The 14,464-nt window shown below is 39.4% G+C and overlaps 1 protein-coding gene across 1 annotated transcript; it reads left to right on the forward strand.

Moving 5' to 3' along the window:
• Positions 1-4,832: 4,832 nt before the first annotated feature.
• LOC103382482 (probable G-protein coupled receptor 151) lies at positions 4,833-5,990 on the forward strand. Its single transcript, XM_017032028.2, has one exon. It carries the CDS (start codon positions 4,833-4,835, stop codon positions 5,988-5,990), a length of 1,158 nt encoding a protein of 385 aa, XP_016887517.1.
• Positions 5,991-14,464: the final 8,474 nt, after the last annotated feature.

Below are 14,464 nucleotides of genomic sequence, written 5' to 3' on the forward strand. Positions count from 1 at the left end.
CAATATATATATATATATATATATATAATGCAATTATGTCCTTATGCACATTTATACAACATCCATTACAAGGCTTTAACATATCCTTTGCAGAGAAAATTAATTGTTATTCGAAGCACTTGAAGCGCAAATTTGTATTTTTGAACTTCACTTGTTCACAGTGTCCAATTGAGCAAATGTTAACATCCTTACTGTGGCCATAAAATGTGGCCATAAAACTGACAGTGTCATATTAAAAGCTTTGGGCATTTTAAACAGGCCCTGGGTGATAGGAACAAAATTTTACTGATTTAAAAAATGTATACAATTCTAAAACGTTCTAAACTGATGGACTAAATCCATCTTGCTCATGATAAACACTACCCTTTAAATGCTGAATACCGATAGCCTATATCTCGAACTTCTTTTTGTACAATGTTTAATTTTTTATTGGGTTTGGGCCTTACAGTCTGATTCATTACATTTTAATAACACTGTAAATAAAATATCATCATATTCATGGAAATTGAGTCCAAATAACACAAAACACATTAGGGGCTGCAACTTGGGTGAGAGAAACAGCTGAGCACCTCAGTTTTACTGCTTATTATAGGTGACATGTAATGAGCTGTCAGTGTCCGAGCTGGGATCAGTGATGACAGCAGGCTGCAGGAAGGCGCAGTAGGCAGCATCACTGAGCAAACGTTATTCTGCATACACATAAAGAATCAAAGTATTTCCCAATAAAAAGCTTCCATCAACAGTAATTCTGACTCCAAACACTAACTTAATGGTTGTTTGTATCTTCAGACTGTCAATGTTCTTTTATTTATCCTGCATTAATGATTAAAGTGTGGAAAATAATTAAAAGTCTCCATATTTAATTGCTTCACCTCCTGCCAAAAAAAAGCACTGCCATTAATTATTTGCTATTTTGCTGTCGGGAGTCTGCCCTTTTGCTAAAGGGAGTCTCATTTATCTCTTTGCATGGAGCCTGAATCAAATTAAACAAAACAAGGATAATGGGGACGGGCTTTATATGGAGTTTCCCTGCAGCTCATCACTAAAACTAAAACACATTTATTCTCCACACGCCTGGGAAATTAGTGAAGGTGAGATTTCACTAAACACAGTCACGAACAGCTTTGCAAGTCAAGCGGTCTCCATCCACAGGTTGTCTTGGCAACCGTCAATCTGGTCACTATCAGGAGGGGCAGTTTGGAGGAGGCGCTGGTTTTACACAGTCACTCAGAAACTTAAAAGAAGTCAGTTTTATGTAAAACATAATGGACACGGACACACACACACACACACAAAAGGGATGCAGTGGTTTTAGTCTGTGCTTGATCTTTGATTTGAGGCTTTGATCTTGGTAATGACCATGAGTTTTATTAAACATGATTTGTTTTCTTTCACCCATGGTTGACCAAGTATACAGAAATACGTGTAGTTAAACATACTAATATAAATGAAGTGTATGTAGCATCATTTTTACAAATCTGATGGACGTACTCAAAATTGTTATGTTAAGATCTGACTTTATTGAAGCACTGAAATATTAAAGCTGTGAAATACATTTCATTGCATTAATAGTTTTCACTGGGGAAATTGGAATGACTGGGTGTTTATTTATTTATTTTTAGTTTTATGAGGACATTTTTTCTTTTAGTGAGTACAGTTTTGCTATGAACAGCTGTGAATGGGTCAACATGGGGGGCGAGGATGGTTGTGAGGGCTTGACAAAAGTTTAATGAAAATACTCAGAAATTTCAGTTTTGAATGAAGGTTAAAGGAGGGAACAGAACTGTTGACAGCTGACATGGGACTGTTTCCAATACTGCCCAGATACCATACAGCATAAAGGGCCCTAGAGGACAATGGAAAGAGGTCCAGGTGGGTCTGCTTTAAAAGGAAAAACCTGGAATTGGACCCAACACAGGAACTAATTAAACAGGTGCCTCCACTCAGAGCAACTGTCAATACAAAACAGAGGTAATCACAGAAAAGCAAAAGCAAAAAAAAAAAAAAAAAAACAGCAACCACTGAACGCTTTCAACTAACAATTACATTTCTGTAAAAGCACCTTCCACATCAAGAGATTTGGGGCAGAAATTAGTCCCAGCTCAGTCTGCTTTTAGGCGACCACAACCCTGTGGTCAAAAAAGTACTTACTCTGGGATTTGTCCAAAGGGAACATTATGTGAGCTCTTTTAGAGTCCTGTACTCAGCTCTGGTTTTTGTCCCAGCATAAAACCATTCCTCCGTACTTTCATCTGTTTTTTTACTGTTTTTCTGAGAATCGCTGTTCTGTATAGGCCTCAGGGCAGAATGTGAAGGATCAAAATCCCACACAATACCGATTCAGTTCTGACTGGAGTGACTGGGTGATAAAGAGTTTATAAAAAGAAAGGAAAAAACTGGGGGGCATTTGCTTTTGTGTCCGAGGTGGTCTGGGTACTTTCCCAGGAGAAAGGAAGCCTCGTGTTTTGACTTTCATCCTTGTAGGACCTCGGTGAAAAACTGGGTCTAGGATCTAATGAGTCTGGTAAAATCTAAAAGTGGGATTTTATTTTCTACAGTGGAACAGTGAGTATGAATGCACAGGGCAGAGGGTAAATGAGTTTATATCACGAGGACAACATTATATTTTTGTGCTCATGTGGGCTTTCCTATCTGTCCTGTCTAAATTCTAAATCCTCCTAAAATTATATTGGGCCCCAATGTTTTTAGGGCTTTAGATTATCTTACAACAGCACACAGATGACAAGGACACCATGTAAGGCAACAACAACAACCACAGATATGCTAGTCAGGTCTGTCATTCTTACCTCTCGTTCATTTGAAAGCAAACATCCTATATATCCTCTACAACGCTGATGGAATTTGACTTTTGAATGAAGTGCCATTGTTAGTTACTCACACAGGAATGGCAGTTTTAGGTCCTGGCAGAAACTAAACCATTTTATAATAATTCATGGTAAAACATTTCACACGCAGTTCTATTTTGGTTACGGTACACTCCAGATGAAATATACACTACTCAGTTGTACGTTTGTACGTCTTCTACTGGTAGTTTTTCCTCCGGTAAAGTCACTTAAAGATGTTCGTATTCTTAGCCTTTCTCTGTCCAGAACATTGCAATTATCCATGATTACCGCCTACTGTGGGGGCAGCCCCCCTGCTCCTGCTTTCATCCCTCTAAATACCACCACAGTCATTTATGTACCTCTGAAATCACACCACTGTGACTCCTCATTCATTAGACCTGCAGCTCCGGAGTCACTCTCAACCCTCCATCCATCCATCATCCAACCCATCCATCTTTAGCTCCCACTACTTCATGACACTTCACATCTTCTGAGCCCCATACTGTGATGGTGGTTCCCGTCTCCTAGCAACCAAGCCTCCAAGAGGTGGCAGCGTTTGCATTACCACCACCACCTCCTCCTCAGTTGTCATCCTCATCCCTTCACCCCTCAGTCATCCGGATGCTCTTCAAGTCAACTAAACACTCATGAGTGTGAAATCCAGTCTTTGCTCTGGGGGTCACGGTCTGATGAGCAGGAAATGGATCTGTGTGAGTAAAAACAGAAGAAGATACAAGTAACTTATGTTAATTTTAAACTTTTAAATGACCTAGTCATTAACAGTAGCTCTGTACACATGTATATCAGCAGTGACACAAATGAGAGTCAGTGATCTGGCATCTGGTCACAGATGTTCAGGACTGCAGTGGTTGTGGTCACTGGAGAAACTCTCCAAAAATTAATTACCAGAGCAAGATCGCAGATTCAAATAACGACATAAAATAAACCACAGACCTTTGAATAGATGCTTTAAATTGGGTTGTTAGTGTACAATTGATATGGTTCTAGTGGACAGTTAATAGTAGGAATGTCTGATAGTACATGTCCAAACACTTCAATCCCAATTCTGATATAAACAGATATTGGCCTGGTGACATTTATTTATTAGCTGTACAAACCACTGTATGGGTATGAGAGGATATTGGCCTATATTTATTAACTGTACAAACCACTAAATGGGTATGAGATTAATTAAATGAGCTGCAATGCTGCCATCTAGTGGCTTTCACTTTAATATACAGCCGGTTAGCCCCAAAACTATTTTTAGAGCACACATCATTTGGCGAAAACCAGGCATTGCGTTATCGGGTTTTCATTATCAGAGGAAAAAACAATAACAAATATCACATAATATACTAATATCGGGCCGATAACATCGGTCGGTCGATTTTATCGGACATACCTAATTAATAGTTAAATACAAACCTACTTTGAACAGACCTGGTTTTGGTTGACTGTTTTTCCTCAATTATTTTTGTCATTTATTTATTTCAAAGCCCCGTTATCTTGTTTATTCGGTTCCTGGAAAATTACTTTTACTAACTGTTGCTTCATTTAAATAAAGTAAAGCATTAACAGATAACGACTGAATAATCGTTTCACTTAAAGCTGCGTAAACTACAGGTCTGAGATCACTATAGTCACTGACTCCAGCTCTAAACTCCTCTGTGGGTCTGACTGTAAACCACGTCAAGCTGCGCTCACATTTGGGACTTGTTGCAGCCTGGAGCCACGCTGGTAGAAGAATATGAGTGACGTGAGTGGTCGACGACGCTAAATGGCAGCACTTGAAATAGACGATCTGCCTCAGCCCGCTCACACACTGATGCCATCACGAGCCCATTAGGCAGCATTTCAGCACCGCGACGCACTGAACAGCTCCTCTGACTTTTCTTTCTCAAAAAAAAGAAAGAAAAAGAAAGAAAGAAATAAAAAAAAACCACAGCAGAGAATCAGAGACAAATAAATCATATCACAAGTTTAGAGATGGATGTAAATGTCTCATTTTTTGATTTCATCGGAGGAGTTCAGCTCCTCCAGGGACAGGAGACCCGGACAGCCATCCCCGTCATCATCATCGGGATCTGCGTGTCCGGAGCAGTTGGAAACTTGTTGGCTTTACTGATTTTTTTCCGTGACTTCAGAAACGGCAGAGGTTCCGAAGCCAAGGCGCTCCTCGCCTCCGTGGCTTCCACGGACCTGCTGATCCTGCTGCTGTGCGCACCGGTGCGCGCCGTCACCTTCTACAAACGGACCTGGACGTTGGGGAGTTTTGTTTGCAGCACAGCGGACTGGTTCCAGCACTGCTGCGTGGTGGCAAAAACTCTGATGCTGGCCCTTACGACCAGAGCTAAGCACACCGTGACCACAGGCGACGCCACCACTGAACACCTGTGCGGCGCGTCGTGGATCCATGGGGCCCTGGTATGCATCTGGATCGTAGCCATGATGTTCCCGATCCCACAGATGCTGTTTGCCTCTTTGCTGCCCTACGGCTCGGACACCATCTGTGTTTCGGAAGTGCCTGGCTGCGCCTCTGATTTCATGAGTTTGTTCTACAAGATTTATCCGACCGTCACCTTCGTGGTGCCGGTCATCTCCACGGTGGCGTATTACACCAAAACGCTGCACGACGAGGTGAACAACGTCCCCAACCCTCAGCACCAAAGCAAAGTCACGCTTGTTTTACTGTGTCTCAGTGGCACACTCGGGCTCATGCTGCTGCCGGAGTGGGGCACCTTCACCTGGATCAGGCTCGGCTACAACAAGCCGCCCGCTGGTTTGTTAATCTTCGCGCAGCTGTTGCTTTACGCGTGCAGCGCGCTTTCTCCGGTGATCCTCATGACCATGTACGATGACGTGCGTCAAGGTCTCTTCAACATCTGGTTCATGGCCACCTGCAGAGGCTCAAAGAACACCCCTGGCACCAACACATGTCCGAAAACCGAGGAGAATGCAACGGAGGCGCACGGCGCGACTAATGCCGTGGTTGCCAACGCGGTGTCGGTGGAGACGGACAAGGAGAACGAGGACAAGGAGAAGACTTTCCCGGATTTGGAGCACTTCTGGACGGGGCGCAGAAACACGCAGGTAGAGCAGGAGCAGGACCCGGTTCCGTGGGAAAAAGAGGAGAAAATGTTGTAGAAAATGTCATTTCCCAATTGTGCATTCGTTTTACCAGAAAAATTCTACAACATTTTCGTCGTCTTCTGTGTTTTCTTGGCCTTGGTTTAAAGGGTTTTACGCCTTATTTGCTGTCGTGGAACTCACACAATGTGAATTCAACTTGTGCTGAAAGTCATTTGGTGTCTTTACCCCTTTAACTAGATGGCAATTTACAGTACAATTTTAAATCGGATCAGAATAATAGTGCCAATTTATTGATTTCGAAAAGACATGTTTTGACATGTCAACATGGCAGACAAAGAGGTGTACTAATGACTATATATATATACACCTTCTTTGGACGCAACAGCTTAATAGGTTGCAGACGGTAATGTCGTCACTTGCATTGCCAAGCCTTTTGGATGTTCCACCTATTAATTCTACAAATTGTCCAATCAAATGTTTTGTCGTTTATACTGCTTTGTAGTGAATTTTCATCTAAATGGGATCATGATTTCATTAAAAAAAATATTCTATTAGCAATTACCTTCAAATTAGTCTTAGGGACACAAATTGGGTAAGAAATGGTTTACTTTACTGATCAAATTAAAAAACTTCAAAAAGCAGCAGAATTATTTTTTACTTTATCATTTTCTGTTTTTTTTTATTCATCGTCAGTAATACATATTTCAATTGATTATATATTCTCTGTTAGTAAGATATCAATCCTGATTTGCTGTAACTTTATGCATATTTTAGTGAGTGGTAAACCAGTGTTTCCCAACCTTTTTTGTACCACAGCTCATATGTTACCTACGTTGGAGAATCCCCCGGTGCATCTCCACCCAAAATGTCAAAAAAAAAAAAAAGTTTATGTAATGAAAAAACGTATTTAGTCTATTATAGTTTCAATATTTTTCTTACTCAGTGTGAAACCTGGGCCTGTATCGTTGAACAAAACATTGATATACTTTAAGGAATTGAAGAAAGACACAAAGACTTTCAGTAGCTTTTAGTCTATCTTTTTTGAGTTTTTATAGCCATCTGCTGCTACCTAGTGGAGTAGTATTTAACTGCGCTGCCTGTCAGTGTCACAAAGACAAACAAAGATACATTTTTGCAGTGAATAAATCGTAGTTTTCAGATTAATTAGGATAATTTTACACAGCACCTTCGATGCTCTCTGGTGTCAGCCTCCTCCTGTCTCATGGACACAGATCTATCCTCGGCATTGCCCATGGTAAGTTTACAGTGAAGAATGTGAATGTAGTTTTATGGTTGAAAAAATAACTTTACTGTGGTCTGATGGTTTTAGAAATGTGATCAGTGATGAGGCCATACCTGAACTACTGACTTTGAAATAATGTTTACTTTATGGTCGACTACGAGGCTGTTGTCAAAGGTTCTTTCTCTTTAAAAAAAAAAACAAACAAAAAACAAGTAGTAGAGCTTTAGTTTTAGTTAGAGATGTGTAACTAAAGCAGGGCTAGCACCTGAAGTTACTGACAAAACAGTTTTGTATATTTTGATATTGTCATGAATATTAACATAAATGTCATTTTCTCGAATGCATCTTTAATAACGTGACATTGTTCAACTCTTTTCTCTTGCGGACCTGCAGGTGGTTGATGATGTTCTGATTAACCAGCTGTTGGCAGTGAACTGTTACGCTGTATTTGTACATGGTCATGTTTTTCTACATACACAGAATACTTGTTCTTGTCAAGTGAAATCAGCTTTTGTTAAAAGGTGGTTGCTACAAAGATACCTTTGGTGTAAATATCCAAACATTGTGTTGTCATCGTGTACTATGTGATGCTTATGGCTAATATTAAAAACAAATTCTCAAATAAGGAGTGACTGAGGTTCTGGTGATTTATTTCCCATGAAGCATATCTGACCTTAATCAGGATAAAAAAATAAACATCAAATCTCTTCGTTCAATTCAGGAGACTGACAGATGACAGAGCGTTTATCTATATTAAACTCACATATAATCCAGCAGCAGTCACAAGTGAACAGCAATATTTAAAAAAAAAAAGTATTAATTTTTTTCTTGGTGTGTCTACACTGGGCATAGGTTTAGACCTGGTGAATAAAGTGGGTCACATACATCACATGTAACACACTTGCCCTTTACAGACACATGGGCAATTTGCACAGGGCACACATGGAGTCTGTGGACAAAACCATATGTGTACCCACACGAGTCCCACCAACAAATCCTAGATGGGGAGCATCATCTAAACCTTAAAGTCTTCAACAATAACACTACACAGACCAAAGGACTGATTTTATATTCAAAGATTGTGTATTAAATCTTACCGTATTGGTTGCTCATAGTTGGTATCAATATGTTATGTTTCCATCTTTATGATTATGTAAATCCATTCATTTCTTCTGTGAGTTTGAGGTAGATGGTCATGATACCCAGTACATCACATGACCAGCGTGTGCAGTTTAACCTTTTACTGCTGGTGAAAAGGAAAGCTGCTTTTGAGCTGTGTGTGTGTGTGTGTGTGTGTGTGTGTGTGTGTGTTCATCAGTAAAGCAGAGGTCTCCTGTGGCTCTGACACCTCGGCTGATTTGACATTTTCCTCTTTAGGAGTGAGAAGAAAGGTTACAGGTGGAAGAGGTAAAAAAGGAACAATGTCTTCAGCTCCTGATTTTGCTCCTGCACATAATTTATTCATCAATAATAGAACATGTCTCTAAAGGTCTGGCTTGGGGTCACTTGGGTTTTTCATTCAATGTGTTTATAAAACTCTTTATTATAACAAAGAGGATGTGACTCTGACTGACAAGTTTTTTAATCCACCAGACCATTGAATGATTTCTTTTTCTAAATTAATTACATCACATTTGCCCTCGGGTTTTTTTTCTTACTAATTTTCTCCTACATTAATTACAGACAGAGGCTCCTTCCGGCTGATAACACAAAGGAATACAATTACTTTTATATATGACAAGTCCAGAAAAGAGAGGCCTATTTGGTTGATCAACTTCATGCTCGTTCTTTTTATGAATAAATAACACAAGTTCAATAATGGATAGAATAGAACTTGATTTAAACTAGGATCACCTCAAACATTTTGGTTAACCTGGTTTTATATTCAACATTAAGGTCTGGTTCACAGGTGGTCAGTCAAACCATCAGTTCAGGTGATCCAGAAGAGAGACTGATGAGCACTCCAAGCTCTTTACAGTTGAACCAGCCCTGCTTCTATTTGTGTCTCTGCTTGTGTCTGTGCTGAATGTGTGATTGCATGCAGCTGTGCACGGCTGATTAAACGAGGGATCAGGTGGATCCTGTGAGCTGATTGGAACTGCACAAAGACTCCACCATCACAGGCTGGATCGCTTCAGCTTCACTGGATGCTCGTAGCTCGGCTGTTAGCAGACAGCGTCTGTTCTTTTGAAATGAAAACTTTGATGTTGTGATTACTGGTGTTTTTTGCTTTTTTTTTCCAACAGTCACAGAGTCTTTGTCTGCCTGATTCTTTTAGCTCAAATATTGGTGGGGGTTGATTCCTAATGTAAATGGGATGGTCTTTCTGTGTGGTGTGCTCATGTCCATGTGCAGTAGTCCACGAGGTTGTCTGTGAAAAGGAACAGCAAGAAGACAGTGATCAAACAACAGTGATCAAACACCAACAGAAATGGAGGAACCAGAGAGAATAATTCTCTCTTTGTTACAACGTGAGAAACTGACGTCAGCCCAGAAATGAACTCTGAACTTATCACTACCCCCTAGTGGACGCATTGCTTAAAAATCATGCCAAACTGGAGGCGCACATGAGTGCACGTGTGCTGTGCCGTTTGTAACAGACACCTAAAGCGTGTTTGTTGTTTTTGACAATTCTAACTGCATGGGTGGGAGAGTCATCTTTGTTTTCTTACACTGTGACAAGGCCTTTATTTAAAACAAAGACAAGGATCAACACAAAATAATCAAATGAGTGTGATGGGACAAACAGAAACATTTCTGAATGATAATAAAGGTCATATAAACAAAACAACACAACAGAAGCAGCAGTATTTTTCCAATTAAAATGACATTATTGATAAGTAAATCAGAGGGTGTACATATAAACCAGTTAATTTATTTTATTTACAGCTGCAGCATCTCTGACACTCCTAACAAACTTTAGTGTTTTAAAATTACTTTACAAATAACTGATTCCTCAGAGGTCCAGTTTGGTGCCACAGCCATGATGCCAGTGTATAATTAACAATAATGAAGCCTGTTATGTAACCTTCAGTAGACTAATAATACACACAGTCCCATCATACCAGGTCATATAAACATAATTCTGGCAAACAATTAACTGAGCAGCCTCCAGTGCCATAAACCCCCTGCAGGGCCTCATTTCCTCTGTACATGTCCACTGAACAGAACAGGAAGAGGAGGAAGAGGAGGAGAGTGCATATGAATAAATATGTCACTGACAGTCGTCTCCTTCATCATTCATACAGTCATCTGTTGGTACGAGGTTAGGTAGCTCTGCTAAAGTGTGAACTGATGACCTCTGACCTTGGTGTGAACTCTGAGGGTGAGATGCTAACGTACAAAATACAAAATAAAATATATTAAAAAGCTCAGAATCTGTGAGCAGAGAGGAATAAAGTGTCATGTGAAGGACGACAGGGATGAATATCCAGTCAGAAAACGTGATTTTCTTTTCCGTTCTAAATAATCAATAGATACACAAAAAGCTGTTTTATATTTTTCAGAACTAATGTGGAAAGAGTCTGAGCACACACTCCTGGGGCATGTTTTTTTTTTCTTCTTATGAGCATTTCTTTGTTGTTTTAGAGCTGAAGAGCTCTGAAAACAGAACAGTCCTACTCTTTTATTGAGATGTCCGTGGTGTTTCTTTCCTTCTTATTCAAGCGTGATGGACTGTTGACGCTGCCTCAGGCTCTCTCTCCATCTCTTTCTCTCTTCTGTTCTGGGGTTTTATTTGGTGAATTTTTGATTCCTCTTCCTGATATGAAGGGTTTGCCTCACACGATGGTAAAGGTTTGAGTCAAAAAGGAATCGACAGACATGTACAAAAAAGACAAAGGTTTACTGACACATTTACTGGACAAAGAGGGGTTTAAAATGCCAGGCCCTTGGAGTGAATGAGTTCAGACGAATGTATTTAATCCTTGTCAAATAGAGATTCAGTATAATGAAGCCACATCCTGTCCAATGTCATTATCCTTCCCACAATCCTCCTGTAATTCAGCTTCAGCATGTCGTTAACCTATACAGCTGCAGAAGATATGCATTCAATCAGATTAGTGTTGTGAGAAGACTGAGCTTCTGTTAATACAAATGATGCTCTTTCCACGCTGATTGAGTTGCACACTCCAGTGATGACCAGCAGAGGCCCTGCTGACTCTATGTGTGAGTCAGTGACGTCACCTTGTGGTTTAAAAGAGCATAGGCTGTAATTTAACCTCTAGTCCCACGTCATTCCTGTAAAACGGCCATAATTAACCGCCAACTATAATGCATTTATTACCCAGTAAAATTTTAGATGATGGCCTGATGCTCACTTTTCTTTTAAAAAAAAATCTTTAATAATCTTTCATGTTCCTAATTTAAATGAACAAAAGCGTTCTAATTAATGTTTTTTTTTCATTGTAAATCTATGATAAATACTCTATTAAACTATTTAAGAAAACAAACGACAGTCACGTAGAAGATTATAGCTGGCTTCAGGTCTTTTACTATTTAGAAAAGTCACTTAAATGAATAATATAAAAGTTATTGCTACTTCAAACTCTCTGTCTTCATTTTAATATTAAAATCCCCTAAAATTATTATCGGGTTGAACCACTGGAATTTTGTTTTTATGCGTGACCAAGAGCTGGTAACTTTGTGCGAGATGTTATTACGTGTACTTGGTATTTAATATACCATATATAACATAAATATAAAAGTAGTCAACTGATTCCGTTGAGGAAATAAACATTCACGTCTGTCTCTGTGAGCCATGTGCAGGGATTAGGACTGAGAGATTAGAGACAGATGTAAAAACCAGCAGATCTAAATCTGTAAAATCTGCTGTCATCCACTACACTGGAGGGAAAGGACGCAGCTACGGTCAAGGTTTAAGAAACCCCGCCTTTCTTGAGGCGTTCAGACCTTTCATTGGTTCTTGGTTGCACTGACGGGACGACGGACCAATAGAAATAGAGATTTCCCTGCCTTCCTCTGTAACCTCTGCGCAGCTCTGTGTGTGTGAGATGAGTTGAGCAGGAATAGCTGAAAGAAGGAAGTCACGAAGTCTTGAGGCACCGAGACAGCAAAGGTATACTTTAAGTTGTTTATATTACAAAAATCTTCATACTTAAATACTTTTAAATCGTTTGAAACATTTCAATTTTCATGAAACGTTTACCCAGCAATAGCTCGCGAAATGGCGACTTAAATTTCTTTTCTTTAGCAAATATAAATTAGCACGTATTCGACATTTATGACCTTCCTGTAAGTAAACCTTAATTTAATAGATTCGTCAACACTTTTACATGATTTACACACACCTTTGTAGTTTTCGTCTTGTACAATACAGGCATCCACCACATTGTACCATGAATATAAACATTTGGAAAATACTATAGCATATTTCTACAGTTATTAGAGGGTAAAATGTCTTACTTGTTGGGTTTTTAAAAAGTTATTTTTAAATATCTGAATCTCTGGAGCTGAACTCCTCTTAGTCAAGACACAAAATATATGGAGCAGTTTCCACTCATTTCCACAATGGGAATTTTTGTTGACTTCATTAGACCATATTTAAAATAATTGATGGCAGAATAAACTTTTTTACTAAGGGCAGAAATAGGACAGTACTGACCTGCAGCTTTAGAGGTCATTCATTTGGCTCAACTCTGAATGATTTGCCCTTGTGACCAGTTGAGGTTTTTTTTCTTCAATCTTTCACCACGAAACTCCTCCCATTTCTTATTAACCTGCACTCTTTCATCATAATGCAAACATGTAAATAGTGCTGACATGTTTAAGGTCATGAGTAGTGATGGGCAGTTGCCCCAAAAAAGGTTTAAACGGTGTAATTATAAAGGGTCAAAAGAAGATAACAAAAATGTATTAACAGTTTGAGTAGGTTGTACATTTATCCCAAGTATTTAATATTTTTTCATAAAAATATGGTAACAGATTTTGAACCACAGTCTTTGTCGTACAGTCAACATGTTTTCTTGTTTTTTGTGTTAATTTGAAAGAGAGTTGTTAATGAAGTACTCATGGAACGTCCCAAGGCATTGATCAGTAAATAATAAACTGCTGTGTAGGACAGGTTGGGCTGCAGCAGCGTGTGAACCTGACACACTGTTCCTCACTGAGCAAGAATGTGTGTGCATGCTTGTGCGTGTCTGTGTCCTCATCATTGCCTGTGTGAGCTAATGATACCACTAAAAGACTTTGCTCTTTAGTTAGTGCGTTTGACTTTTGTTCTTACCTGTGGTTGCTGCAGCTGCAACGCTCTCACACACTCACACGTACATACACTTTAACTCTTAGACGTCACTGCTTGTGGCACAAATGTTCCCAATGACTGAAGCTGGCTACAGATGACTTAACCTGACTGTTTGGGTACAAACAAAGTGAAGCTTTTAAGGTGTGTTCAAAACAAAAATGAACAAGGTTAGCTCTTTGGTTTTTTTTTTGTGTTTTCTTTTTTTAATGTTCGCTCCCTAGATGCTGTGACAATGGGCTGTTTGTGAAAGGGTGACCATGGATTTTTTTTAGTGAGGAAAGAATTTCTTAATTTTCACCTTCTTGAAAAGAGCTGTCAAGTTTAAGGAGTCTGAAGGAAACTAGTCATAATCCTACCGTTATCTTTTGCAATAAAAACGTGATTAAAAAGTGTGAGTACTTTTTACTTTATACTTTAGACTTTTGGACTTATGGCCTCAGTCATAACCTGGTCATTTTAACTGAATTATTGTAGGATCTCTCTTAAGGAGGAAGACAGCAATACTTAAATAAAAACTATTCCATACCTGCTTCACCATAGGAGGACACTGTCAGTTGAAACTGAAAGACATTTGTCTTATAAAGTCTGCTCACTCCCTACACTAAAATGTGAGTCCTAATCTTGGTGTACCAAGTTGTTATGGCAACATCAGATTGAGGATTGAGAAGGTTTGACTTTGACACGTTTGTTGATGTCCTGGAGACTGAGGAAGGGAAATTTCCCTCAAAGCCACAAGGATGTGTGGGGATTTATTGTGACTCATGTTTTTGTTGTTTCACATTCAAAGTGGGCAGACACTGAAGTAAAGGAGAATGATCAGGGAGAAGCTTGAGTGTTTTTACCTTTTAATAAAAAAAAATCTTTGACCTTTTTTATTTTAAAGTTGTGGCTGTGCAGAGATTCACAGACTTTTTTTGGTTCCAACTGACAGGTCGGGATATTTTTTTCATTTTTTCACTTGGTGGATTCCCCTTACTTTCACTTTCACTACAGTAGGGTAATTTTCCCCATACTGTGCCTTAC

The sequence above is a fragment of the Cynoglossus semilaevis genome, chromosome 1 (genome assembly GCF_000523025.1).
Source record: "Cynoglossus semilaevis isolate Cse_v1.0 chromosome 1, Cse_v1.0, whole genome shotgun sequence".
NCBI lineage: Eukaryota > Metazoa > Chordata > Actinopteri > Pleuronectiformes > Cynoglossidae > Cynoglossus > Cynoglossus semilaevis.

Excerpts from the sequence above, each read along its gene's own strand:
- LOC103382482 (XM_017032028.2), top strand. The coding sequence starts at position 4,833 with ATGGATGTAAATGTCTCATTTTTTGATTTCATCGGAGGAGTTCAGCTC.